The 27,684-nt window shown below is 43.1% G+C and overlaps 2 protein-coding genes across 10 annotated transcripts in view; one reads left to right on the top strand and one right to left on the bottom strand.

Annotated features, from left to right (window-relative positions):
- The window catches only part of RNF121 (ring finger protein 121), a 52,858-nt gene extending 49,132 nt beyond the window's left edge, over nucleotides 1-3,726 (bottom strand). For 4 of the 7 annotated variants that reach the window (XM_045577780.1, XM_036427972.2, XM_036427973.2 and 1 more), the window contains exon 1: nucleotides 3,611-3,724. In XM_045577780.1, the coding sequence (XP_045433736.1) occupies nucleotides 3,611-3,673 (63 nt within the window). In that variant the 5' untranslated portion in view covers nucleotides 3,674-3,724. Of the gene's footprint in view, nucleotides 1-3,610 lie in introns of all 7 variants that reach the window. The other 3 variants (XM_036427974.2, XM_036427970.2, XM_036427971.2) reach the window with 3 other exon arrangements.
- Nucleotides 3,727-3,820: 94 nt separating this feature from the next.
- On the top strand, nucleotides 3,821-27,604 carry XNDC1N (XRCC1 N-terminal domain containing 1, N-terminal like). Of its 3 annotated transcripts, none has more exons than XM_045577781.1 (10): nucleotides 3,821-4,340; nucleotides 8,134-8,303; nucleotides 11,784-11,925; nucleotides 13,488-13,643; nucleotides 14,683-14,861; nucleotides 19,593-19,678; nucleotides 19,916-20,088; nucleotides 23,862-23,934; nucleotides 26,066-26,193; nucleotides 26,980-27,604. In XM_045577781.1, exons 2-10 carry the CDS (start codon nucleotides 8,259-8,261, stop codon nucleotides 27,210-27,212), a joined length of 1,215 nt encoding a protein of 404 aa, XP_045433737.1. In that variant the 5' UTR covers nucleotides 3,821-4,340; nucleotides 8,134-8,258; the 3' UTR covers nucleotides 27,213-27,604. The 3 variants fall into 3 exon arrangements, with proteins under 3 accessions (XP_045433737.1, XP_036283871.1, XP_045433738.1); XM_036427978.2 differs by having other exon boundaries at nucleotides 3,821-4,550; XM_045577782.1 differs by lacking the exons at nucleotides 19,916-20,088; nucleotides 26,066-26,193; nucleotides 26,980-27,604 and having other exon boundaries at nucleotides 3,821-4,550; nucleotides 23,862-23,906.
- Nucleotides 27,605-27,684: the final 80 nt, after the last annotated feature.

The following is a 27,684-nucleotide window of genomic DNA, read 5'->3' as shown; positions in this document are numbered from 1 at the left end:
TACCTCACAAAAATGAGACTCAAAATGCTCTTTTAGATAAGTCACTTATCAAATGTATATCAATTTTCATATATAATTGAGACCATACAGTTTTAAATTACCTATCCCCAGAATACAATCATGGAGAAAGAAATGGAATCAAGGTGCTCAGTGTCTCATGGGCTAATAAGTTCAGGATAGCACTGAGTTGGCATCTGCACTTCCCCACTCACAAACTGTAATTCTAGGAAAGTCACTCATCCTCCCTAGCCTCAATCTTCTCACTTATAAAATACTAGAGGCTTGGTGCACTTGATTTTTATGCATGGAGGGGTGATGGGACTGGGTGCCGTGATCTTTGAGGGCAGGGAAGTCAATTAGCATATTCCCTCTTTATTGGCTGTGGATGCCACCATCTGTATGATGGTGTGAGGGTCAATTTGCATATTCCCTATTTATTAGATATAGAATGGTTAATACCATCTAACTCACAGGGCTACTGTTAGTAATAAATGAAATAATGAAAGTAAAGGGCTTTCAACAGAAGCTGGTTTATGGTAAGGACTCAACAAGCAGTAGCCTTTTTAATCAATAGCTCTTTTATTAACCCTTCTTTTCTATCCACCTCTCTAAAACAGGAGAAGCAGCTAGCAAAGCCCAGATTACCTTAACTATTTAAGGAAATAATAATGAAAAAAAGGCCCTAACCGGATTGGCTCAGTGGATAGAGTAGGGGTGTCGAACTCAATCAGAGAAGGGGCCAAAATCTAAAATCCAGCCTAAATTGCGGGCCGAATGGTTTACTGAACAGTCATAAACTGTCATTGTGATGGAAACGCAGCGGAGTGCAGTGATGACAGCGCGGTGCGGGCCACATTGCAAGGCCTGGTGGGACAGATTTGGCCCGTGGGCCTTGTGTTTGACACATGTGGGATAGAGCATTAGCCTGCAGACTGAAAGGTCCCAGGTTTGATTCTGATCAAGGGCATGCACCTTGGTTGTGGGCACATCCCCTCTAGGGGGTGTGTAGGAGGCAGCTGATTGATGTTTCTCTCTCATCGATATTTCTAACTCCCTCTCCCTTCACCTCTGTAAAAATCAACAAAATATATATTTTTTAAAAAGAGGAAAGGATTGTGAATGAACTGATGACTGCTGTTCCAGACTATTTATCATACTAAGGGCATCTGATACTGAAAACCATAGGTACTACATTCTAAAGAACAAACCAAAGCATGAGCAGTCTTTCCAAAGGAGTGACAAAGAGTAACAACAGAATTTTTGCTATGGTAGGCTATCCATTACTCTTTTATAGTCCCTAACCAGCAGAAAGTGCTAAAGGAAGGCAACTCTGATGCCACATGCAAATCATTGCTTTTCTGTAAACATATCTCTATCATAAAGATTCCCCGTAGCTCATTCAAATGCTTGTCTCTTGTGCCCCACTACCTGGTAAATTTGTTACACACTTCCATTATAGCAATTAACTTGTATTGTAAGGGGCTATTTGCATGTCTACCTTCACTATACTGTTAAGTTGATAAAGATCCTGGCTTATGCATCTGTGATTTCCCAGTGCACAACAGATCCCCATAATTACTAATTGAAGGATGGGTTTCACCTTCTTTCACTAGTTAAGGCTGTTAAGAAATAACTGGAGAGACATTAGTAGAAATTTGCACACAAACTAAGGTCCCCCAGAGGAGATCCCTGTTTTGGAGGGATCTTGTTTGGAGCTTGAAGGGAAGACTGTTCCTGCTTCACAGTTACTTTCTTAAAAACACAAAGGACAGAATCAGTCCCTACAGAATTTCCAGACAACAAATTATATTCTTTCTTAGTAACAGGTAACAGAAGTTTGTGAGATGAATGCCTGTGGTTACAAATAAAACTGACCTCTGGACATGACACTCTAGATTCTAGAAGTATATTATGCCATTAGAAGCTCTTAAGTTCAAAAAACAAATAGGAAAGAAAAGTTAAGAAGCAAAGATAAAAAATGTCTCACGACAAAAACCCTGATATGTGTAACTGAAATCAGGCTCCCTCAAAGGAGAGCCCACGACCAATAAACCATACATAACTTCAATACAGTATTTACCTTTTTCAAAGCCCTTTCAAATATATCTGTGAACTGCAGCCAATCGTAAGCACAAAAACTTAAGGCTGGAACAGGTCTTGGAGGTCATTTGCACGACCACCTCACCAACCAAGTGGTATCCAAGCACCCTTAGTCTCCAGTAATTGGGAATTATGGTACTAACACCTGGTTTAAAAACCAGCTCCTGTTCTGACCACCTGTCCTTTTTTCAGTCTCCACCCCCAACCTTAGTGATCCCAATCAGATAAAACAAAACCTTCAAGTCATCCCGCCACCAAACAACAGTCTGCTTCTCAAGTCCACTTCTAACTCCCTTTCTCTGGGCCTCATCCTCAATCCTCCCCTCCCCATCAACCCCAACCACCCAAAACATGGCCAGGGCCTCAAAAATCCTGACCCCCCAGACATTCCACTGGTTCCGTTCCTGACAGTTCCCTTCCTCAGTGCTATTCATATGCTGTCATGTGCAAGACTACAAGCACTCCCAGCTATGAATGTATCTCTGGCCTCAGAATCTCTTCCCTTTCCTTTCTCACCTTCTCTGCTTCTTAGCACTGTCCCTTCATTCCCTTCAACCTCGGTATCTCCTTCCTCCTCATGATTCCTTCAAGGACCATAGGAAATTACAGGTAATTGGTCCTTGACAACAGCTGTTGTTAAGTGTCTATTAGATACGTAAAAGAGACCCTCCCAAAGCTCACCCTCAAAGAAGTCATGAGTCTAGATGGAGATAGAGATAATTTATCCAGCTCCTCCTGGAAGCCTTCCTCAGCCCAAAGTGAATCGGTCCCCTCTTCTCAGTGCCACAATTACAGTATATCTGACGCAATGACTAACCTTGTGTGTCTCCCACCCCTAGACTGTCGCCTCTGCAATGGGAGGACCCCTTGTGGCCCTGTCACTTAGCCCAGGGCTAGGCACAAGGGCGATACCGAATGTTTGTTAAATGAGTGAATGGGTAAATTCTAGTATGCAATTATTCATTCATCTATTTGTTCATTAGTTGACCCAAACTTTCCTGAGCTTACATTATGTACAATCTCCTAGGCTGTAAGGATAAATAAAATAGCTCTTACATTTAATAACTCAAAGCTGTAATATTAGTAGATTAGCACCCTTCCCCGGACCGCATCCTCAACGCCCACCTAAAACCTAGTCAGTCTTTTCCGCAGGTAAAGCCAACCTTCCCTTGCAGAAATCCACGCCCCTCACACCCAAGCTACCTCCTCCACCCTTGAGCTCCAACGTAGGGCCGGCCCCCAGCTAAAAAATCTCAAATGTTACACTCCTATCCATCTGGCTTCTCTCTGTGTCCTCCATCTCTACCCAGGAGGTTACCGTCAGTCCTCTCCCCACAAGACCGCCTTAGCGTCCCCGAGTCCAGGGTACCTCAGATTTCCCTCTCCGCGCATCCGCCTCCCAGGTTGCACCTTCCCTCTCCCGGTCCCGTCTACCCTAGGAAATGAATTATTCCCGATACCACCACTCTCCTCCTTTCAGTTTTAGGCGGTGTCTCTCCTCGACTCTTACCTCATCCAGCTCCCGTTCCCCGGCAGCACCTCGTCCAACCTCTAGCTCTACCACTGCCGCCATCTTCACAGGTCTCCCCCTCCCCCGTCAGCCCGCGAGCCAGCTGCTTCCGCTGCTCAAGGGCTCCTAGCCAATCAGCAGCGTAGGCTCCGGCAGAGGGGGCGGGGCATCGAGATAGGCCGAGACCTGACAGGGACTAAGAGACCATCTACCTGATACTCATTTAAAGGTCAAGGAGGAACGGTTCCCTCGCATTTCCAAGCTTCGGCGCTGGGAGCGTTCTTGGAAAATGAGAAGCTGAGCTTGTATTATTTTCAGGGCAAATATTTCAACAATTCTCCCCTTTGGAGAACGAAAGAGAAGGGTCCATAATCCGTCAACTTTCGAGACGCTCCCTCACTCTAGGCTCCAAAGAGTGAGGCGTGGAGGCTAAGAACTACATTTCCCAGAATGCATTGAAACTAACACGGAAGTTTTCATTCCGCTCTGGATCAGAGATTTGTAGTGAATGAGAATTTATTGTAACCCACCTTACTGCTCACGGCACGTGACTTCTTGCCTCTGAGGGAGTCATTTTTCAGAAAGAGCGGCTTTTGAGGCCCCAGAACGAATTCCCGGGCTTCGAGAGGCGGAAGAGTAGCTCTCTGGGTCAGAAGGCGGAGGTCAAAGGGACGAATTGGCGGGAGAATGTGTCTGTGGACCACGATCTCAGCTGCGGTGGCTCTTTAAGGTTCATTGCCCCGGGTGAAGGGTGTTGGGGGTTGTTGATGGCAGGGTAGTGGCCGAAAGAAAGGAGGAGTCGCCAGAACAGCGCGCTCCGAGGAGCAGAGGAAGTAGCGAGCGGTTTAGGCTCTAGAAGTTGAAGAGCCTTGCTGTACCTCCACGGCCCCCAAACTGCTTCTTCGGGTCTCAAGTCTTTGGATCCAAGTCACACTTCTAGGTACTCTTTCCTACGCAATCATCCTGCACCTACCTTTCCCCCCTTCTTATACATCATATTTTCTGGGCTGCACTCCAATTTATAGCTTAGTATTGCAATTCATTTCCAAAAACCTGTTATTTGTCCATCCGGACCCAACACTTCACGAGCCTGCAGCTCCTGTCACGCCCCCTGGGCATCCCTGCTGCAGCTATCCCATGCATAGAGCTAGGATGACTTGTGGGCTCACAAGACTAGAATGCCAGTCAACTATTTGGAAGTTACAGGATAATATTTTGACCATCTGCAGCCATCTTATTTACTTAAAATGGTTTTGGTTTTTTTTTGTTTGTTTTTTTCCCCTGAAAATGGGAATTATTTTTACTATGTGAAACTTAAGACAAAGAATATTATATCTATACCTTTACCCCACATTAACTATTGACATTATGATGTATTTGCTTCCTCATATTTAAAAAAGAAAAAGTAAGCTCAGTCGGTGTAGTTCAGTGAGTTAGCATCAATCTATGAATCAGGAGGTCATGGTTGGATTCTGTTCAGGGCATATGCCCAGGTGGTAGGCTCAATCCCCAGTTGGGCATGCAGGAGGCAGCTTGTATATGATTTTTGTTTTTTTGCATCATCGATATTTCTATCTCTCTCTCCCTCTCCTTTCTTTTCTGAAATGAATAAAGAATATATTTTAGCCCTGGCCATTTTGACTCAGTGGATAGAGCCTCCACCTGTGAACTGAAGGGTCCCAGGTTCCATTCTTATTAAGGGCACATGCCAAGGTTGTGGGCTTGAGTTCCAGTGTGGGACGTGCAGGAAGCAGCTGATCAATGATTCTGTCATCATTGATGTTTCTCTCTCCTTTCCTCCCTGAAATCAATAAAAATATACTTTTAAAAAAGATAAAATAATACAGTTAAAAGTTGAACTTATCTGTCCTCTATTCGCAGGCTCATTACTCTTTCATCCTCCCCAGAAGCAACTAGTTTAATTAGCTGGTATTCTCTCAGTCCATTAAAAAAAAAAGTGTATGTACAAACTATACATATTGTATTGTTTAACTTTTTAATGAACATAAGTGCTCTTTTCTGTGTATCATTTGTAATTCTTTTACTCTAATTTTTTGAGGTCTGTCCATCTTTCTGTGTATTTACATCAAAGTATTCCTTTTAACTGTTTAATAGTATTCAACTGGGTGATATATAACATTTCACTTATTCACTAGTTTTATGATTTTTGCTATTAGAAACAGTGTATGTGTCTTTTTATGCACATGTGAGTTCCTCTAGAACTGCACTGTTAAATAAGTTAAATACTGGAAATGTAGCTTGTCAGAATTAAGATGTGCTGGAAGTGTTTATAAGAGGGCCCATTTCCCCACATTATTGCCAATCCTTTTTATTGTAAACATTTAATTTTAAAAAACATTTAAAAATTTAATGTACTTGCAATTTCCTTATTACTAGGGAAGCCAAGGTTTTTTTAAAAATATATATATTTTATTGATCTTTTTACAGAGAGGAAGGGAGAGGGACAGAGAGTTAGAAACATCGATGAGAGAGACATCGATCAACTGCCTTCTGCACACCCTCTACTGGGGATGTGCCTGCAACAAATGTACATGCCCTTGACCGGAATTGAACCTGGGACCCTTCAGTCCGCAGACCAACACTCTAACCACTGAGCCAAACCAGCTTTGGCAGGGAAGCCAAGATTTGTTAATATGGATTTTTGGTCATTCAGATTTCATCTTAAGTGAATTGTATGCTTATATATTTTCTCCAGTTTTCTTTTGAACTGCTTGCCTTTTTTTTTTTTTTTTTTTTTTTACTAATTTATAGTACTTAACATATATATTCTGAATACTATCCAAGTTTATGTATTGCAAATATCTTCTTTTAGTCAGTCATTTGTATATCAGCCTCGTTTGTGTTCCCTTAAAGTATTTTTAATGTTTCTATCTTTGATCCATTGAGTATAATTTTTCAAATATGTTACAAGATAGGGGTCTTCTTTTATTTTTCTTCACATTGTGAAGACCATTTATTAGTTCATCTTTTATCTGACAGAATCATGATTCTGCTCTTACCTATAATATATGAGTCTGTTTCTGGTATCTATCTACCTGCTTGTTTCTATCGATAATATATTTTAATTAAAGAAGTGGGGTTCAACTCCTTTAATCTTTCTTTCTAGAATTGTCTTCCCTACGTGTGGCCTTTTATTGATTAATGAGTTTGTCATGTTTGCCAGAAACTTTTGCTGAAATGCTGATTTGAATTATATTGACTTATTAATTACTCTTTTCAATGGTTATTTGTGTTTCAGCACCTCTCTGAGGTGTTGGAGATGATGAACATGCCAAAAATCCATATCCTCAAAGAGCTCACTAATTAGTGGGGAGACAGAGTAAACAAGCCATTGACCAAAACAAAACAAGAGCAACAGTCCATACGCTGCACATGTGTCAAACACAAGGCCCTCGGGCCAAATCCGTCCCGCCAGGCCTTGCAATGTGGCCCGCACCGCGCTGTCATCACTGCACTCCGCTGCGTTTCCATCACAATGACAGTTTATGACTGTTCAGTAAACCATTCGGCCCTCGATTTAGGCTGGATTTTAGATTTTGGCCCCTTCTCTGATTGAGTTCGATACCCCTACCTGGGGCAAGGAGGCTAGAAAGTACTTAATCCTTGGATAACTACAGGCAATTTGATAGACAGTGATCTTCATGAAAAATAGTGTGTATGTCTTATTCACCTCTGTGTATGCAGCACCTAGTATATAACCTGGTATCTACCAGTCAGCCTCTAAAATATTAACTAAATGAAATATCCAACATTGACAGCTTCAGGGTCTCTAAGCCTACAGTGTAGTTTAGTTTGGGGGCTGGCTAGGTCAGACATCAGTATTGTTGGTGATGAGAAATGATTGCATTTTTACATCACACCATAAATGTATACTTAGAATTTTCTCCAAAACACAGATCATATCTTACTTGTTTTTATATTTCCAACATCTAGCATAGAATAGGAAAATTTGTTTAATGTACAGTGAGCCCCTGTTATGGGAATAATCCACTCTAATTAATCTGGAGGCCTAGAAAGCTAACTCAGGACTCATCCTGCTTTCTTCTCTTTTTGAAGCCTTGGTGCCGTATTGAATGTGACCTGTGAGGAACGCTTGACCTTTAGATGCCCTTTGCTAAGAGTCTGTTACTACTCCACTCTGAGCGTTCCATGATTACTGGCCCTTTGGAGCTCAATTTTTAGGGTCATTAATTTTTATAGATATTTGCTAGTCTGGATATAAAGATGAATGATTTAAGGCACAATTCATGCCTTTGGGAGCTCACCTACACAAAAATCCAACACTAACATGCCAATATAGCTTTTGTACTTGCTGCTCCATTGCCCTGTGGTTGCATTCTAGTTGTTTCCATTTGTTGGGATCTAATCAATTGGTGCAGATCTGGTTCCTGTCCCCCATCCTGGTAGTCATGGCAATCCGTAACAGTCTGACTGCTGCAAATAACTACTGTTACCAGAGGAACAGCGTGGCTAGTTTATTTTTCGTTTGTTCTCTTCTGCAGGAGTAGTGTTCTTTCTCTTCTGGAAGCTGACGGGACCAAAATGTAGACAGTGCCAAAGTGGTGACAGAAGAAATCTCAGGAGAAAGCATTTTTTCCTTGTACCGGGGACAGCTGCTGGGCCTGCCATGGCTCCTGTGAAGATCAGCCACGTGGTATCATTTTCCTCTCAGGTAATAGTTGGTCTATAACTATTCTTCCTCACAGGCCTTTATCCTCTCAGGTATATTAAGTAGCAGACATGGTTTTTACTTGGTGACTGAACAGAGTGGGGGGGCAGGGCGCGGATAGAGGACTTGGCTCCGCTTTCAGGAAACACATAGTCTAATAGAAGACACATTGTCCCTTCTTTGCGAGTCCAGAGTGGAAGTGAGTGGACATAGCTCTGGCCCTCAGGTTGTTCCCAGAGCAACGCTGGACACACAAAAAAAGTGTTCTCAGGAACTCAAGGTAAAAAAAGAAACCACCTCAGATTTCACCCTTAGTTTGGAGGGAACTGGCAAAGCTATAGGATCGAAATCTGTACCAGGGTTCCCAGAAGGGACGTGTAATCACTCTGTCACTGAGAGCAGACCAGGACACTCATGTCATCCCTGACCTGTGAGGATATCGGCACCATCAGCAAAGGTGACCTCAGCCTTCTCCCTAACAGTCCACTTTCAGGAAATCCTGATTATCCTAATTACAGCTGGGTGCCAGGACCCAGCACCAGTCCACGGTGTTGATAAGGACTTCCCTCCCTTTCCTCTACTGTCATTTCCCTACCTATTTATCCATTCTTCCTGCTTTTCCCCTTCAGTTATCCTAGTCTTTCTCAAGGGTTGCTGTTGACATTTTGGGTCAGATAAGCCTGCATTTTATAGCAGTATCATTTGCATGGTGGAGTATTTAGCCTCCAGGGCCTCTAGACCCTAATGACATACTACTTCCTGGTCATTATGACCGTCGTGGGCATCGCTGCACCCTTCAGAAAGACCCTTAGAGTGTGTTTAGGAATTACTGTATCAACTCCTAAGTGAAATGGAATAAAAGTTACTCTTATCCTCCTTACCTATATGGTCAGTCTAAATGGTTTTCTTCAGTGTCAGCCTTATAAAATGCTAGAGAGAGAATCATTGGTTCTCTAGCTGCCTCTTATATGCCCCCTACTGGGGATCGAGTCTGCCCGTGACTACAATCAAACCTAGGGCCCTTGAGTCCACAGGCTGATGCTCTATCCACTGAGCCAAGCCGGCTAGAGCTTCTCAAGAGAGCATGAGCTATCTTCTTTTAAAAAATATATTTTTTTACTGAATTGGAAAAAAAAAAAAAATATATATATATATATATATATCTATATCTATATCTATATATATATATATATATATATATATATATATATTATTGATTTCAGAGAGGAAGGGAGATGGAAAGAGAAAGAAACATCAATGATGACAGAGAATCATTGATCAGCTGCCTCCTGCATGCCCCAGCCTGGGGATTGAGCCCGAAAACCCAGCATGTGCCCCAAACAGGAATCAAACTGTGACCTCCTGGTTCATAGGTCAGTGCTCAAACACTGAGCCGCGCCCACCAGGCTATCTTCTAATATTGTCGTTTCCAAATGTACTCTGGGGACCCACATCTAGAAGTTGAAGGGAGAACGAGGCCCCCAAACTGTACTTTAACCAGAGCTGTGCTTTTTATTGAAAACTCACACACACACACACACACACACACACACACACACACACACTTTGGTATAAGACTTCAGTTAAAAGGAAGGGTTTTATTGCTAAAACAAAAAAACAAGATTGAAGACCATGAATCTAGTCTTTCCACTTATGATGAAGAAATTTAGATCCAAAGAGAGAAAGTAGTTTGCTCAAGGCCTACCCACCAAAAAATATCTGACTTTGGGTTAGAACTGAAAATTTCTATCTCAGTATTGCTATTGCAGCCTTTGAATGAATCACTTTATTTGTAGCCATCAGTTGTAAACTTAGATGCAAATCTTTGCCTTTCCTCCTAGCCAGTTTTGTTCAGTGGTTAGAGTGCCGGCCCCCGGACCGAAGGGTGGTGGGTTCAATTTCCAGTCAAGGGCACATACCTGGGTTGCAGATTCAATCCCCAGCATGGGGGTGAGGGGGGGCCCCACATATGGGAGGCAACAAATCAATGTGCCTCTCTCACATTAATGTTTTTCTCTTTCTCCCTCCCTCTCTCTCTTGTCCCTTTCCTCCTTTCCACTCTCTCTAAACAATCCATGGAAAAAATATCCTTGGGGTGAGGAGGATTAACAACAAAAATACTTGTTTAGAGCTGCTACAGGTTCACAGCAAAATTGAATGGAAAGTAAAGAGATTTCTCATATGCACCCCGCCCCCAAATATGCATAGCCTCCAGCATTACCACCATTCCTCCACCAGAGGAGTGCATTTGTTCCAGCTGATAAACCTACATCATTATCACCCAAGTCCAAAATTTACCTTAGAGTTCACTATTGATATTGTGCATTCTATGGGTCTTGCCAAATGTATAATATTCATTCCCATCATCAGAGTATTATACAGAGTAATTACACTGCCCTAAAAACTCTCTGTGCTCTTATTTTATCCCTCCATCTCTCCTAACCCTTATCAAGCACTGAACTTTTTACTCTCTCCATAATTTTGCCTTTTCCAGAATGTTATATAGTTGAACTCATATAAAGCATGTAGTCTTTTGACATTGGCTTTCACTCTCCCATTGATGTGGGGGGTTTTTCCTCTCACTCTCTCTCTCTAAAATAAATGAACATATCCTCAAGTGAATATTTTAAAAATAAAAATAAATGAAGCCCCATCAGAATGGCTCAGTTGATTGAACTACATCCTGTAAAGCAAAGAGTTGCCAGTTCAATTCATGGTCAGGTTCAGTCCTGATTGGAGCAGGTTGCAAAAGACAACTAATCAATATTTCTCTTTCTTATTCTCTCTCCCTCTGTCTTCCCTCTCTCCCTCTCTCTCTCCTTCTCTTTCTCCCTCTCTCTCCCAAAGACCTCAGGTGAAGATTTTAAAAAAAAGGAAAAATAGGCCCTAGCCGGCTTGGCTCAGTAGATAGTGTCAGCCTGCAAACTGAAGGGTCCCAGGTTTGATTCCAGCCAAAGGCACATGCCTGGGTTGTGGGCTTGATCCCCAGTAGGGGGTGTGCAGGAGGCAGCCAATCAATGTTTCTCTCTCATCATTAATGTTTCTATCTCTCTTCTCTTCCTCTCTGAAATCAATAAATATATTATAAATAAATAAATAAATAAATAATAGTATAGTGTGGTAGTTAAGAGCTCTAGATTCAGAAACCTGGGAGTTCTGATTCAGATTGGTTATTTGGCCTTTGGCATTGGGTAAATTTCTGAACCCAAGCTTCAGTTTATTGATCTGTTAACTACAAAGCAGTAATAGTAACCACCTAAAGTTGTTCTGAGAATTAAATGAGGTAAATGTCAGAGGGGAAAACAGTGTCTGTAAATCTCTTGGTGTGTGATGCTACATTCCTATGGACTCTGGTCTGGCGCCTTTCCCGTCATGTTGGGATGCCTGGAAAGGTTTGGGAGTCTAGGGACCCCTTTATTCATGGGCATCCTTTGTTCCCTTGGGCTCAGGAAGGTTCCTGATGCTCTCCTCTCTCTGACTTAGGATCCCAAGTATCCTGTGGAGAACTTGCTGAACCCAGACAAACAGAGGGGACCCTGGCTCAGTTGCCCTCAGGACAAGAGTGGGCAACTGAAAGTAGAACTCCAGCTGGAAAGGGCAGTGCCCATTGGCTACATCGATGTGGGTGAGTGAGTTCTCTGGGGCCCAGGAGCCTCTGCAGGAGAACATAGGAGTAATGTTCCCCTCCAAATGCTCCACCACAATGTCTCAGTTCAGGCTGGCCGATCAGCCGAAACTGGTGGCCCTGGCCCTTGGGGCAGGGATGTGGTGTTGGCAAGAACTCTAAGGATTCCATTCACATAGAATTGAATGTGAATGGCAACTCCTTAAATTAAGCAAGATACCTCCCCTGCTTTAATCTGGGTGGTCTGGGTGAAACCTTAGGACAGTGTTTTTCAACCTTTTTTGGGCAAAGGCACACTTGTTTCATGAAAAAAATGACGAGGCACACCACCATTAGAAAATGTTAAAAAATTTAACTCTGTGCCTATATTGACTATACATAAAGTAATTCTCTTGAATAGGAATCAAATAAACACAAAGAAAGTATTTTATAATTACTTTATTATGAAATATTAAGTAAACAAAATAGTGAAAAATTATAAAATTCTTGTCTTGTCTGCACCTACGGCACACCAGGCAACATCTCGCGGCACACTAGTGTGCCTCGGAACAGCGGTTGAAAAACGCTGCCTTAGGACATTGACATAACTAAATGCAACAAATAGAATTTATACTCTTCTAAATATCAATGTCAAGAGGATACTGGGGATGGACTGTGCTGGCTCATCCAAGAAGGCTTCATAGGAGTTTATGGGTTGAAAAGGTTGGCCTTAGAATTCTCTGGACTAGAGAGGTGACAAAGACCATTGATCTCAGCTCTGTCGGGACAGGGAGATGGCAGGCTCCCTAGCAAGGATTTATTTTTTTAATTCTTTTTTTATTTATTTTTTTATTTTTTACTGAGAGCAAGTAAGGAAGCTGGAGGGAGAGGGGGAGAGAGAGGTATCAATTGGTTGGTTCACTTACTGATGCATTCATTGGTTGATGCTTGTTCCTGACCATGGATCGAACCTACAACTTCAGTGTATCGGGATGACACTAACCAACTTAATTACCTGGCCAGAGCCTCCCTAGCAAGGATTTAAAAGAGATAAGAGCCCTACGGGTTTGGCTCAGTGGATAGAGCATCGGCCTGCAGACTCAAGGGTCCCAGGTTCAATTCCGGTCAAGGGCATGTACCTTGGTTGCAGGCACATCTCCAGTAAGGGGTGTGCAGGAGGCAGCTGATTGATGTTTCTCTCTCGTTGTTGTTTCTAACTCTCCCTCTCCCTTTCCCTCTGTAAAAAATCAATAAAGTATATATTTTCTTAAAAGAGAGAGAGATAAGAGTTTGGCACTGCCTCCAGAGCCAGAGGACAGGGAAACAGCGAGTGTCGTCAGCCAGGGGAAGGCTTCTTTCTGGCCAGGAGGAACATGGTGGACCTGCCTTCACAATGCCATTTATTGGGGCTGAGATCTCGTTTCACTTCAGTTCCTGGCTCACTGAGTTGCTTGGCCTTTCTGGGCTTCCAGTTGCTATAGTTAGAATGGAGAAATGTCCTCTTCCCACCTGATTCCCTTGTGTACAGTCAGGGGAGCCCTCATCCTATAACCCTTATCCTTCTCTCAACCTTTTGTCCCCAGGTAACTGTGGCTGTGCTTTCCTGCAAATTGATGTGGGCCGTTCTTCCTGGTCCCTGGACAGACCTTTTGTCACCCTGCTCCCTGCAACCATGCTCATGTCCCGAGCTGATTCAAAGCAGGGGAAAAACAGCTCCGGGGTCCGCATGTTTAAAGATGGTAAGGAGGGCAACAGCGGAAATGGGAGAGACTCAGCAAGAGAGACAGATTATGCGGAAAGGCTGCAGTGCAGTAGAGGGCTGGTGGGCATATACTGGGGGAGGGAACCTATACAGGGGTTAGATCTGTCTGTTGGGGGGACAAGGACTAGTTAACAAGTGAACATCCATGCAGTGTGTTTGTGAGTTCGTTCTCCATGATGAAAAAATGTGATCCCTTGGGATATTTATGAGCTGTGATTTATATTTATACTCAACATGACTCAGTGAAACCGGATGCAGAAAACACATTTGTGACTAGTGTGCTTTTGTTTGTATAAAGGTAAGTGTGAGTGTAGGATGAATGTTTACATAAGTGATAGGAGACTATGTGATATAGTATGTAGCCTGTAGTGTTTCCTGATATCTGTTCTATGCAGATCTCTGCGTTCACTAGGCACCACATAAGATCTGAACTCCTGGCCTCTGGGGACTTAGGATTCGTCTGTGTTTAAACTGGAGGTGTTTGTAATATGAAGGAAGAATGATCAGGGAGGGGCATACAAGGTGGAGGAGATGAGGTCTTAATAGATAGTGCAGGGAATTGACGGTGAGGAGGGTTTGAAGTACTGGTGTGTGATACTGTGAGTGCGAGCGTAGTGCATGGAGTGCTTGTGAGAGGCTGAAGTCTCATGGTCCAGGAAGGGTAGATGTAGATCATCTAATCCAGTGAGCAAGTAACACTACAGATACTTCCTGTTAAAGTGAGACATTGATAAGGTCCCTGGAGAAATGTAAAATACGGATGTACCCATGCTGGGAATGGGAATGGTGTGGACCTGTGACAGGGAGGAGTGATGGTGTCTGAGAGGACCCCGAATGGCCTGTTTGGCACTGCCAAACCCTGAGCACCAAGGACTGAGGGTTCAGTTACTGAGGACCCTCATTATTCCTTTTGTTGGAGTTTATATAGTCCCTGTCCTTGCTTTCCGCTCCTCGGTATTGACCTTTCTCCCTCCTATTCATACATTTCCTGTCCCCCTCATTTTCTTTTCCTGGAGATGATTTCCTGGCTCCAGCCTCAGGTGAATCATGGGATCGACTTCGCCTTACTTGCTCCCAACCCTTCACGCGTCATCAGTCCTTTGGCCTGGCCTTCCTGCGTGTGTGCTCCTCTCTGGACTCCTTAGATGACCCTGTGGTGGATCCCTCAGCCCCTGTGAGCTCTGGGCTGAGCCAGGTATGTGCACTGGTGGAGTAAGGACTTAATATTTTCCCATCATCCTTTCAGTTTCTGGTTAGGAAGCTGGTGCTTGATTGAGTAATACACACACATACATTCAAATATTGTACAAATGTAAATGGGCTCGCTACACTTTCTTAAAGGTAGGAGTGCACACCTTCCCTTTTACATGCAAAAGGTTCAAGTGAGTGAGCCTTCAATATAGTGTACTCAGAGGTGGTGGGACATTGTTATTTAGCCATTAAAAAATTCTTTGGGGCCCTAACCGGTTTGGCTCAGTGGATAGAGCGTCAGCCTGCAGACCGAAAAGTCCCAGGTTCAATTCTGGTCAAGGGCATGTACCTTGGTTGCAGGCGCATCCCCGGTAGGGGATGTACAGGAGGCAGCTGATCTATGTTTCTCTCTCATCCAATGTTTCTAACTCTATATCCCTCTCCCTTCCTCTCTATAAAAAATCAATAAAAAAATATATTTTTTAATTCTTTTGGAATTCAAACTTAATCTTATACTTTATTTCTGGGTTATTGGAGACTCTAGCTTTCATCAGACTTTTCCTTCTAGCACCCGAAACAACCAGGACTCACTACAGTCCCTCTGCCATTGTTGTTCCCTAACCCACCTACCTCTTCTTAGATCTGTGCTTTGCAATTTCATGTGTTCACCTGCTTTCTCTCCCTGTACAATAAACACGTATGCCACCTAAAAGATGTATAGGTTTCTGGCTACCTATAAGTATCTAATCAATTTATCTCCCCTTTTCTCAACAAGTTTTCTAATTTTTATTTCTTCCTAAGCATATTATGACTCCTCCTTTTTTGTTGTTGTTGTTTTTGTTAATCCTCACCCAATGATATTTTTTTCATTGTTTTCCAGAGAGAGCAGAAGAGAGGAAGGGGGAGAAAGAGGGAGAGAGAATCATTGATGTGAGAGAGAGAATTCATTGGTTGTCTCCAACACATGCCCTCTCCATGTCTGAGATCAAACCTGCAACCTAGGCACATGCCCTTGACCAGGAATCAAACCCACGACCCCTCACTGCCCAGGCAGACGCTCCAACCATTAAGCAACACCAGCCAGGGCTGACTCCTCCTTTCCTATCAGTGGTGTCTCCATTTATCTTTCCAAGCCAGTACCCTGTACTGCAATTCACTCACAAATAAATATGAAGATATAATCACACAAAACTAGAATCATAAAATTCTAGAGATAGAAAAATACTTAAGAGATCATCAAATCCTAACCACCTCATTTTACATCTCAGAGAGGGAAACTTACATATTCAAATTCGCACAGCACTTCAAAATTGAGTAGAGACCAGAATTCAGACCCTCCTATCATTTAACCACAGTACCTCTATGCACACTGTACATTTTTAGAAGCTTCAAACATTTGACATAACCAAAAGAATTTCAGTTCTCAGGAGTGAACCTCACAAGTGTCACTCCTATTGAGGTTACTGAGAAAAAGGAGAGACTGGACATTGGGAAGAGAAAGGGGAGTTAGAGCAGACAGAGGAGGAATATGCTCTTGTATAGCCATAGGAGAGACCAAGGGAAGTGAGACAAGGAAAGCTTGGTTTGAGATTTACTCTTCATTGTGGGAGGGATAAAAAACGCAAAAGGCCAGTAGAAGCAGTTCAGTGTGCTCTGCCAGGTCCCATATCTCAGTACTTGGAGCTGACGTGAATGGAGCTAGAGCTATTCAATCAAGTGGAAGCTCTATGAGATTAGGAACCTGTTTGTCTTGTTCCATAATGCATTCCTAGCAGCTGGAACAAAGTAGGCTTTGAGTATACATGTTCATTATGTAAATGACCTTTCAGAGGGGAGTTGTAGATAGAGTATCATAAAACTTGTCATCCAAACTGAGACCAAAAAAGAGTGCTATTAATAATTATACTGAGCCCAGCTGGTGTGGCTCAATGGCTGAGCATCGATCTTTGAACCAGGAGGTCACGGTTCAATTCCTGGTCTGGGGACATGTCCGGGTTGTGAGCTCAATCCCCAGTGTATGGTGCAGGAGGCAGCCGGCCAATGATTCTCTCGCATTATTGATGTTTTTTTCTCTCTCTCGCTCTCCCTTCCTCTATGAAATCAATAAAAATATTTTTAAATGATAATAATTATTATACTGAGACAACAGACATAATAGGCACGACTTCCCAGGCAAACTAGGACAGACGATCTCCCTAATTAAAGGACAAATACTTTATAGAATCGTTTTCATTTTTGGCCATGTAAATTACTCTGCACCTGTGCTGGCTGTGTGGCTTAGCTGGTTAAAGAGCCTGGCTAGTAAATTACTCTGCACCTTTAGAACCATGGGGGGATCAAGAAGGAAAGGAGTCAGCAACTCCAGAGCCATAATGTCATAAAGGCATTGAACATCAGTGGCAGAATGAAACTTGTTTTATGTACCTCAATGAGACCACAGGAAAAGGAGATCCTGAAACATTTCTTCAAGAGTGGATTGATACACGGTAACAAATTGATGGTACTCAGTTTTATGATTTATGACTTCTAAAGTGCCATAGGCTTAAAAAAATAAAAAAATAAATAAATAAATATATATATATATATATATATATATATATATATATATACACACACACACACACACACACACACACACACATATACACACACACACACACACACATATATGTAATCATTCCAATGGTAAGGTATAGTGAAAATATAAGTAATCCTATAAAGTAGGGTCTTTTATGATCACCAAGTTTCCAATAAGGAAAACAGAAGCCAGAGAAGTTTAGTGGGATGTCCCAGGTCACACTGCTAAATAAATCTTAGAATGGATTTGAACCCAGGCCACCTGGCTCCACTTAGCCTGTGCTGGAGAGCTCATTTCCTAATGATTAATCGCATTTAGAGTTAAATAACCATCTCTACACATCCAGCTAGTTACCCTGTATAGTATTCACTCTAAAATTTATGAGACATGGTAAGGAAAAAAGAAAAATCCTGGTAAAGTAAACAAAGTATTTTAAAATTAATGCAAGGCCCAAGATGAGGTTGCAAAATAATTTCCAATTAGAAAATATTAAACAATGAATGTGAATAAAAAAACTATTTCTCAAATTTGCATAATGAGGCCAAGGTCATGCTTTACAAGAAAGATATTTACCTTTAAAAGAATCTGTGATTGCCCTAACCCAGTGGTTGGCAAACTCAATAGTCAACAGAGCCAGATATCAACAGTTCAACAATTGAAATTTCCTTTGAGAGTTAAATTTTTTAAACTTAAACTTCTTCTAATACCACTTCTTCAAAATAGACTTGCCCAGGCCGTGGTATTTTGTGGAAGAGCCACACTCAAGGGGCCAAAAAGCCTCATCTGGCTCGTGAGCCACAGTTTGCAACCACGGCCCTAACCAGTTTGGCTCAATGGATAGAGCATCGGCCTGGGGACTGAAAGGTCCCAGGTTCGATTCTGGTCAAGGGCATATATCTTGGTTTCGGGCACATTCCCAGTAGGGGGTGTGCAGGAGGCAGCTGATCGATATTTCTCTCTCATCGATGTTTCTAACTCTCCATCCTCTCCCTTCCTCTCTGTAAAAAAATCAATAAAATATATATTTTTAAAAATCATTAAAAAAAATAAGAGCTGAAAATTAAAGAAAAAAATATTTAATTTTTTAAATTCAAGGAAATTTAGAAAAATAAAAAAGGACATAGCCACAGATGAATCAACAGATAAATTGCATTTTGACAAATAATTTAAAAATTGTAGCATTCCACACAAAATCTATGTACTATAGAATTGATCTATTGTATGATTATTACACATAGACCTTCCTGGAGTTTTAAGGAGAGAGGTTTATAAAATACCTGTGATAGATATAGTGGCTAATTCTAGAAAAAGATGTGTCATATATTTATATACCCATACATATATACACATCTCTTTTTATAGATGGCTAGAAATTGGTAGGCTGTTTATAACTTCAGGTAAATAATTGTTCACAAAATAAATCATAATGTATATTAAACAATATTATTAAATAGTATTTAGAAAAATGATAAAAATGTCCCCAAATAGTTCAAAACAGAACTTTAAAATATAAAGAAATATGTGTGTATAATTTCTCTCACATAGATGTGTATAGAGATGAGTGATTTGAGTTTTATACCTACATGAATCAATTTTATATAGCTACAAATTTATATATATAAATGCACATGATATCAATCCCATAGCCCCTTTTTCCCCAACAGCACGTATTCTTTTAGGATCATGACAAAACCCTTAGCATTGGGGTAAAAAGTATACAAAATCGCCAAAACCGGTTTGGCTCAGAGGATAGAGCATCAGCCTGCGGACTAAAGGGTCCCGAGTTCGATTCCGGTCAAGGGCATGTGCCTTGGTTGTAGGCACGTTCCCAGTGGGAGGTGTGCAGGAGGCAGCTGATCTATCTCATCGATGTTTCTAATTCTCTATCTCTCTCCCTTCCTCTCTATAAAAAATCAATAAAATATATTTTTTAAAATAAAATAAATAAATAAAAAGTATACAAAATCACCCATCTCACATCTCAGAGCTGCAAGAGGGTGTGCACACACACAAGCAAAGGTGCCCTTGTACAAGTTATAGCAGATACATCCACTCACTGAGCTGAAGTCCTCAGGTTTGGGAGTATCCTTGGCACTAGGTGACAGCATCCCCTGGTGGTGAATGTCTGTATTTCATATTTCTCTATTTTCTTCTCAGGATTCTTCTAATGCTTCAGAGTCTGGTCCCAGCCCCTGGATGGCTAATCCTTCCATCCGGAGGACATTCTTCCCCGATCCCCAAACGTATGTAGCTGCCAGAACGGAGGTCTCCCAGCCATTTTTCAGTTCTTTCACCTCGGAAAGAAAAACTACCAGGTTGCTCGCAAGCATGCAAGCCCCACCTGGGTTCCCCCAATTAATCACATCCTCCAGGCCAATAGCTATATGTTAAACTGGTTTTCTTGGTTAGATGCCACTGACTTGGGTGAGCAAAATGGAGTCTTTGTTCTGAGTGAAACCAAGTACTCTGTTTCCTTGCAGGAACACTAAGGAAATTTCAGACCTTAGGAATATCCTAAAGCAGCTGCATCCGGGGCCTTTGGGGCGTTCAGCCCGCATGGTGCTTTCAGCTGCCCACAGGGTATCTCCAGCCAGTGTGGCAAGCCCAAAAAACAACCCTGCGGAACCAGGTCCCAGTCATCCAGACAGAGCAGGTGAGGCCCCAGGACCTGCCTTTGGCTCCTTATTCTCCCTAGCACCATCCTTTCTCCTCAAATCCCCCACTGCTCTTTAGGGATGCCTCACCAATGGGACTTCAATTGAGAGAAAAGACAATTTTCAGTGTCCAATTTCATCCCGATCCCCACAGGCCAGGCCGAGGGACCCCGCCAGTGCACGAATCCATGCACCCGGCCTCTAGTATGCATATAAGAACTTTGGTTAATCTCTTTCCGCCCTCCCCCCTTCCCTCTGAGATTCACCAGTCTGTTCCATGTTTCCATGCCTGTGTACTGAGTGTCTGCCCCTCGGTGGTCAGTGCATGTCATAGCTATCAGTTGAATGGTCAGACTATCACATATACATATACATATACATATACATATACATATACATATACATATACATATACATATACATATATATATATAGTCTAGTAATAATTAATGTCGTTTTCTAATACTTTTTAAATCGAATTTATTTAAACAATACAACAAAATTTAATCAACAATATAGTTGTCGTTGTTTTCTACTACTTGTGCCCAACACTCAGGAAGCATTTTAATCCCTCTGTTGTAAAATTCTTGTGATTTTGATGCAAAAAATTCGGTCAATGCATTTTTGAGGCATTCTTCATTATTAAATTTTTTTCCAAGAAGAAAGTTTTGCAAAGAACGAAACAAATGGTAATCAGAAGGGGCAATATCAGGAGAATATGCAGGTTGAGGGAGAACTTCCCATTCCAACTGGCGCAGTTTTTCAGCAGTGATTCTTGCAGTATGCGGTCGTGCGTTATCGTGGTGAAGAATTACGCCCTTCCGATTAATCAGCGCGGTTTCTTTTTCTCTTAAAGCTTGGGCTAACCTTTCCAATTGGGCACTATACACTGCACTTGTAATGGTTTGGGTAGATGGTAAAAGTTCATAATGAAGAATTCCTTTAAAATTCCACCAAACACACAACATCACTTTTTTCGCATGCAAGTCAGGTTTTGGCGTGGGCTGCGGAGCCTCATTTTTGTCCAACCATTGAGGCCGCCTTTTCAAATTAACATACAGCACCCATTCTTCATCTCCGGTAACAATTTGCTCTAAAAACGGCAAACGGTTTTGACGAGAGAGGAGCGAACTGCAAATTGTGACTCTTTGATTACGGTTGTTGTTGGTCAACTCATGAGGAACCCATTTTACAAACTTTTGGACTTTGCCAAGTGCACGCAATTGATTGGAAATTGTTTTTTTGTGAACAATTTAAAGTTGTCACAAGCTCTTGTTGGGTAATTTGAGGATTTTGCACCAAAAGAGCTTGAAGAGCTTCTTTATCAAAATTGGACACACGGCCTCGACCACTCTTGTCATCTAACGAAAAATTTCCCTCGCGAAATTTCTCAAACCAACGCTGGCATTTTCTGGCGCTAACTGCATCTTGACCAAGAGCACTACAGATGTTTTTTGCAGCCTCACTTGCTTTTCTTCCTAATTGGAACTCGTAAAGCATGCAGTGCCGAATATGCTCTTCATCCGCCATCTTCTTAGCCCTAGTTTTGCAACAAAAACCAAACCAAACACAAACTTTTTCAAGCAAAACTTGTTAATTGCACTTCACACGTTCTGTAGATACCACGTGTTTGAAGGTTATGTCAATACAAGTCAACGCCAAGCAAGATTTTAAACGAATGTTTAAAAATGACATTAATTATTACTAGACCCGATATATATATGTATATGTATATGTATATGTATATGTATATGTATATGTATATGTATATATATAGATTGGTTGAATGTAGTCCCATGCACCAAAAGGTCGCTGGTTTGATTCCCTGTCAGGGCATATGCTTGGATTGTGGGCTCATTTCTCCAGTAGGGGGCATGCAGGAGGCAACCTACCAGTGTTTCCTTCTCTCTTTCCCTCTCCCTTCCTCTCAAATCAATAAAACATATTGTAAGAAAAAAGAAAGAAGAAGGAACACTAGCCTAGGAATCAGAAATCCTTATCTTTTGGGCCTCAATTCCCTAATATTCAAAGTGAAGGACTAAACCAAAGAGTATTTAGGCCTCTTGCAGTGTTAATGTTCTGTGATCATCTCGGAAGGACAATTAAGTCAGGGTGATGGTCTGTGGAGCTTCTTGAAGAAATGAGTTGGGGAATAGTGTGCTTTGTCACAGAGGAAGAAAGCACTAAACATTTTGGAGTTCTTACTTTGCACCAGGCATTGTTGGACACCTTTACTAACTTTATCCATTTGCTGTTCACCACAAACTTACGAAATAGATACTGTTGTACTCATTTTACAAAAGAAGCTGAGATACGGAGAGGTAAAGTGTTCTGAATCACACAGCTCATCAGCGGCAGAACTGGGATGGGAGTCCCACAGCTCTTTGTGTTCAAGATAGCGAGAGAGAGAAAACAGGTAGAGTTCTCACTGAAAACCTCAGTTTCACTCACTGCTTCACTGGGGGGAAAACATTTTAAGGAAGTGGTTTATCATTCCAAGGAACTGAACAAATTAGTGAAATCATCAGTATATAATTTCATTGCAGAAACAGGGTGCATTGGTTATCTGTCGTTGCATAACAAATTACCCCCCCAAAAGTTAACACAATCTTTATTATCTCATAGATTCTGGTGGTCAGGATTCCAGGTGTGGCTTACCCGGTCCCCGGCTCTGGGTGTGTCACAGGCTGCAGTCGCCTCCGGGCTCACCTGGCAGGGATCGGCCCCTAGCTCACTTACATTTCCTCATGGCTGGTGGGCTGAGGCTCCCTCAGTTCCTCTGCCAGAGAGCCTCCTCAGAGCATCTCACAGTATTGACGGCCGCTTGCTTCAGCAGAGGGAACAAAAGGAGAGTGCTAGCAAGAAAGCGGCCAGTCTTGTAACCTAATCACGGAAGTTGACATCCCATCGCTTTTGCCAAATTCTGTTCATTACAAACGAGTTACGAGGTGCTGCCCACACCCTCGGGGAGGCATGAATACCAGGAGGCAGGGATCAATGGCAGTCACTTCAGAAGCTGCCTGCCCCATTAAGAAGGATGTGTTTTATTAAGAGATGGAGAATGGAAGGAAACTAAACTCTTTTTAGGTACCCTACAGGCTGGGCACTGGAGCCATGGAAGCACTTTGAAGCATATGAAACACCATGCACAGTATTTCATAAGTGTTGAGTTACCAGACAGATGGCTGTTGATGGGTTTTGTTATTATTACTCAGTTGACATATTTATTGAGCATCTCCGCGCAAGGCTCTGTGCTAGGTGCCAGGGGTATCGCAGCAAATAAAGCAGCGGTGCTCCTGCCCCAATGGAGAGGCTGTGTCAGTGTCACACAGGAAATCTAAACTGTGTTAAGTGCAGGATGACCACATTTAGAGTAGAGAACCCAGGGAAACGTCCTCATAGGAATTAGCATTTCCTCTAAGACTTAGAGTGAGAATTAACCAGGAAAAGAGGATAGAAAGAATATTTTTTAAAAGAAGGAACATCATTTGTGAAGGCCCTTTTGTTTTTGTTTTCTTTACTTTTTTATCCTCACTGGTGGAGTGAGGATTTTTGTTTTTTCATTGATTCTAGAGAGAATGGCAGAGAAGGGAGGAGGGTAGAGAGACAAAGAGAGAAATGTTAATGTGACAGAGATACATGGATTGGTTGCCTCCTACACATCAGACCTGCAACCCAGGTATGTGCCCTTGACCAGGAATTGAATGTTCTAACTACTGAGCTATGCTGGCCAGGGCTGAAGGCCCTTTTGTAAATGAGCTTTCTCACACAGAGCCCAGACCAGAGGAGCAAAACTCGGAGAGTGATGTGGGCAAGAGGAAAAGACAAAAAGTACAAGCCCGCAGGTAAGTAAGTCGACCTGAAAGACCCATAACACCTCCCCACACCTTTCTGCCCTTCACCTGTCCTTCTTCCCCACTCGTGTTTCAGTTACATCTCCTAGTCTGGACCTAGAGGGTAGTAGAGAAAAGATGTCCTTGTCCACATTTTGTCAGGCTTAGAGCTGAGCAAGGAGGTAGCCCTGTAGTGAACCAGAATTTGAAGCTGAGTACACGGTACTTGTTGGACGTCATTAAAACTTAAATATTTTCTGCTTCAGTAGACACTCAAAAAAATAAAAAGATAACCCATAGAATATGTAAGGAAATACTTCCAATCATACATTTGAAAAAGGACTTCTATCTATAATATATAAGGAAACCTTACAACTCAATAATAAAAGAACCTAATTTAAAAAATATTTCAAATAGACAAAGATTTTTCTCCAGAGAAGATGTATTGGATACACACACACACACACACACACACACACGAGGCCCAGTGCATGAAAATCCATGCACTGGAGGGGGCATCCCTCAGCATTGCCTGCCCCCTCTCACAGTCTGGCAGCCCTCAGAGGCGGGAGGCAACCCGGCAATCAGGGGAAGGCAATGCCCCATCACACCTCTGCTGCTGCCATTGCCAGCAGCGCAAGCCTTGGCTGGCCCTGGTTACCTGAGCCTCGGGCAGCCCTCGGTGGTTGGGCAGCTGCCATCTGAAGCTTGCCTGCGCCTTGGACTGGCCATGGGCAGCTGGGAAGCTGCCATTCAAGGCTTGCCTGCACCTTGGGCTGGCCTTGGACAGCTGGTGGGCTGAGGGGATTGGGGAACTCTGGAAGCTAGCGCCTTACACCCCAGAAGGCTGAGGGGACTGGGCGCTAATATCTTTTTTTTTTTTTTTAATATATTTTATTGATTTTATACAGAGAGGAAGGGAGAGAGATAGAGAGCTAGAAACGTCGATGAGAGAGAAACATCGACCAGCTGCCTCTTGCACACCCCCTACAGGGGATGTGCCTGCAACCAATGTACATGCCCTTGACTGGAATCAAACCTGGGACCCTTCAGTCCACAGACTGACGCTCTACCACTGAGCCAAACCAGCTTCGGCTGGGCGCTAATATCTTATGCCGAGGGCACTGCCATCTTTGAGGGTGGGGCAGTCAATTAGCCTATTCCCTCCTTAATGGCTGTGGGTGCTGCCATCATTGTGATGGCATGAAGGTCAATTAGCATATTCCCTCTTTATTAAGTAGTATCTACATTAATAAAAGAGAAATATCCAAATTGACCATACCTTCATGACACCCGCCAGCCAGTCAGGAGTATGCAAATTAACCTAACAAAGATGGTGGGTTAATTTGCATATGCAGGGGTCGAGTGGCCAGGGGTGGGGCGGGACACTTGCATCGTTGCCATGGTGATGACCCAGGCATTCCACACTGCCCCAGCAGCTCTCGGCCTCTGGGCAGTGTGGAAAGGCAGAAAGGCAGCTCTGGTCAGAGCCAAGGCAGAAAGGCAGCTCCAGCCAGAGCCAAGGCGGTGCCAGCAGCCAGGGGAGGGCAGGCCCATTCTTGCATGAATCTTCGTGCATCAGGCCTCATACACACACACACACACACACACACACACACACACGCACACACATATACAGTCTGTAGGGATATACTGGTAACAGTGGGGAGTTCCTTTTGGGAGTGATAAAAATGCATATAAGCAAAACCAATGGACGAAAAACTCTGGGGGGAGGGGAGGGTATTTATGGATGTAGGGGAGAAATGGAAAGATTTGTACACAAATACCTTAATAAAAACAAAACAAACAAACAAAAATGTGAACTTCTATAACTGGTGGTTTCACATCTTTGTGAATATCCTAAGACCATCAAATAGTGTACTTTAAAAGAATGAATTTTATGGGATATGCATCAAAATGTAGTAAACCTAAAGGCATTAATAGAAGTTCTGTTCTCAGATGTTCAAAGGTTAAATGACTTCCCTAAAGTCTGATTCACCAAGTGGGAAAGCCAGGACTCCAACGCAGGGCTTCTGGCTCTACCCCAACTAGTTACCTTTTTTTCACCCTAATTTAAGGTAAGGTTCCTTCGGCCCTTGTGGCCTTTTGCTAATAGTTGGTCTTTGACTATTCTTCCTCACAGACCTTTATCCAACTCAAACTCTCAGCCAAACAGGAAGGGGAGAGCAAAGGCAGGGCGGAGAGAACCCCACCGACTGCAGGCCCAAACTGGCAGTGTCCAGGAGAGGGGAGAGTGCCCCATCTGTGCAGGTAAGCTGCTTGGGCACAGGCGGTTGTTGTGGGACCTCGAGGCATCCCCTGAGGGGGGATGGATCTGGGAATGCTGCCAGGAAACATTTGAACTTGGACTCCTAGCCTCTGTCTGCCGAGCAGGGACATACAAGTCTTTGTTGGGCACCCGCTCACTTTGTGTTGGCCAAGCTGCAGCGGGGACAGGCGCCATGTCCTCAAGGAGAAACGTGGAACAAAACCACATAAAACACGATCAGATTTTTTTCTCATTCTACTTGTTTCTGCTCATTAGGAGCCAATACAATACTTAAAAATGTCCTTAAAAATAAAGCCAAAAATAAAAATAAATAAAACACTATCAGAGAGGGCACAGAATATCCTTCATACCTTTTTCCTCTGTGTCCAAATTCTACTTACTGTCTGAGCCTCTGTTCAAATGTTACTTATTTGCCAAGGCTTCTCTAACCTTCTCAGATAATCTCTTCCAGCTGAGCTCCTGCCGCCTCCTCCCACCCCCTTGGGCTTAGCACTTCTCACCTTCTCTGCGTCATAGCTACTTGTGTTCATAGCTTAGCTTTACCTCTAACTGCAGCCCATAAGGACGGGCCTGGTTTTAAATGCCTTGGCTCCTAGCACAGTGTCAGGCACATAGGAGACACTTGATGAATGTTTAGTGGATTTATGATCGGACAGTGTCTCCATGTAAAATATTCAGTTCCTACAGAGACAGCTGCATTTTGACAGGCTGCTCGGGGTGTGCCAGGAGCAGCCCCAATTTTGCTTACCTCTCTCCCTCCCCCTTAGGCTCCTTCAGCGCTGAGATTCTTCCCCAGCACGCTGCCACCTGTGGAGAGACCTCCCCTCCTCACCTCGCCTCTCCCTCCTCATCGCCGCCTTCATCGCCATCTGTGCTGTGGGTGTCCTCAGAGAGCTCATCGCCCGTGTCCTGGATCCAGTGCCCTATCTGCCAGCTGCATTTCTCAGCAGGAGAAGTAGAGGAACACGCCAGCATGTGTGGGGAGGCCCCTCAGGCATGAGCCATGAGGTCCTGTGGTTTTGGCCTCCTTATCCTCTGTGACTAAAGCTGGGGAGAGAATCTCTTGACAAGAATGGCTGATGAGACCAAACACTCTCTCTGCTCCCCGCCACTCATTCCCTCAGGACTCTGCCTAATGGCTCCTCTGAGCCCAGCCTGCCCCGGCTCCCAGTTGTCAAGGCTTCTGTCACCATGGCTGGCACCTTATTTTTCCCAAGGATGGATCCATCCTTTTCCCCTTTGGAACTTCTGGGCTCTGGGACGCAGTCCAGTTATCTTCCCCTAGTGAGTGGGTGTGCATCCTTGTGCCCATTTTCCTGAAAGGAAGACTGAGGTCCTGTGAAGAGAATTACTGCCTAATAAATAAGATGCTGTGGTGTACTGGGAAGGTGATTTTTGAACATGAGATCAACCTCCAGGATTCCATGAACTTAACTCTATGCTTTGTGGGCTCTTTTTCTAGATGTAATCAG

This window comes from Pipistrellus kuhlii, unplaced genomic scaffold (genome assembly GCF_014108245.1).
Source record: "Pipistrellus kuhlii isolate mPipKuh1 unplaced genomic scaffold, mPipKuh1.p scaffold_m20_p_9, whole genome shotgun sequence".
In the NCBI taxonomy this organism is placed as follows: domain Eukaryota; kingdom Metazoa; phylum Chordata; class Mammalia; order Chiroptera; family Vespertilionidae; genus Pipistrellus; species Pipistrellus kuhlii.
The sequence above is the reverse complement of the archived record's forward strand: the minus strand, read 5'-3'. Positions and strand labels throughout refer to the sequence as shown.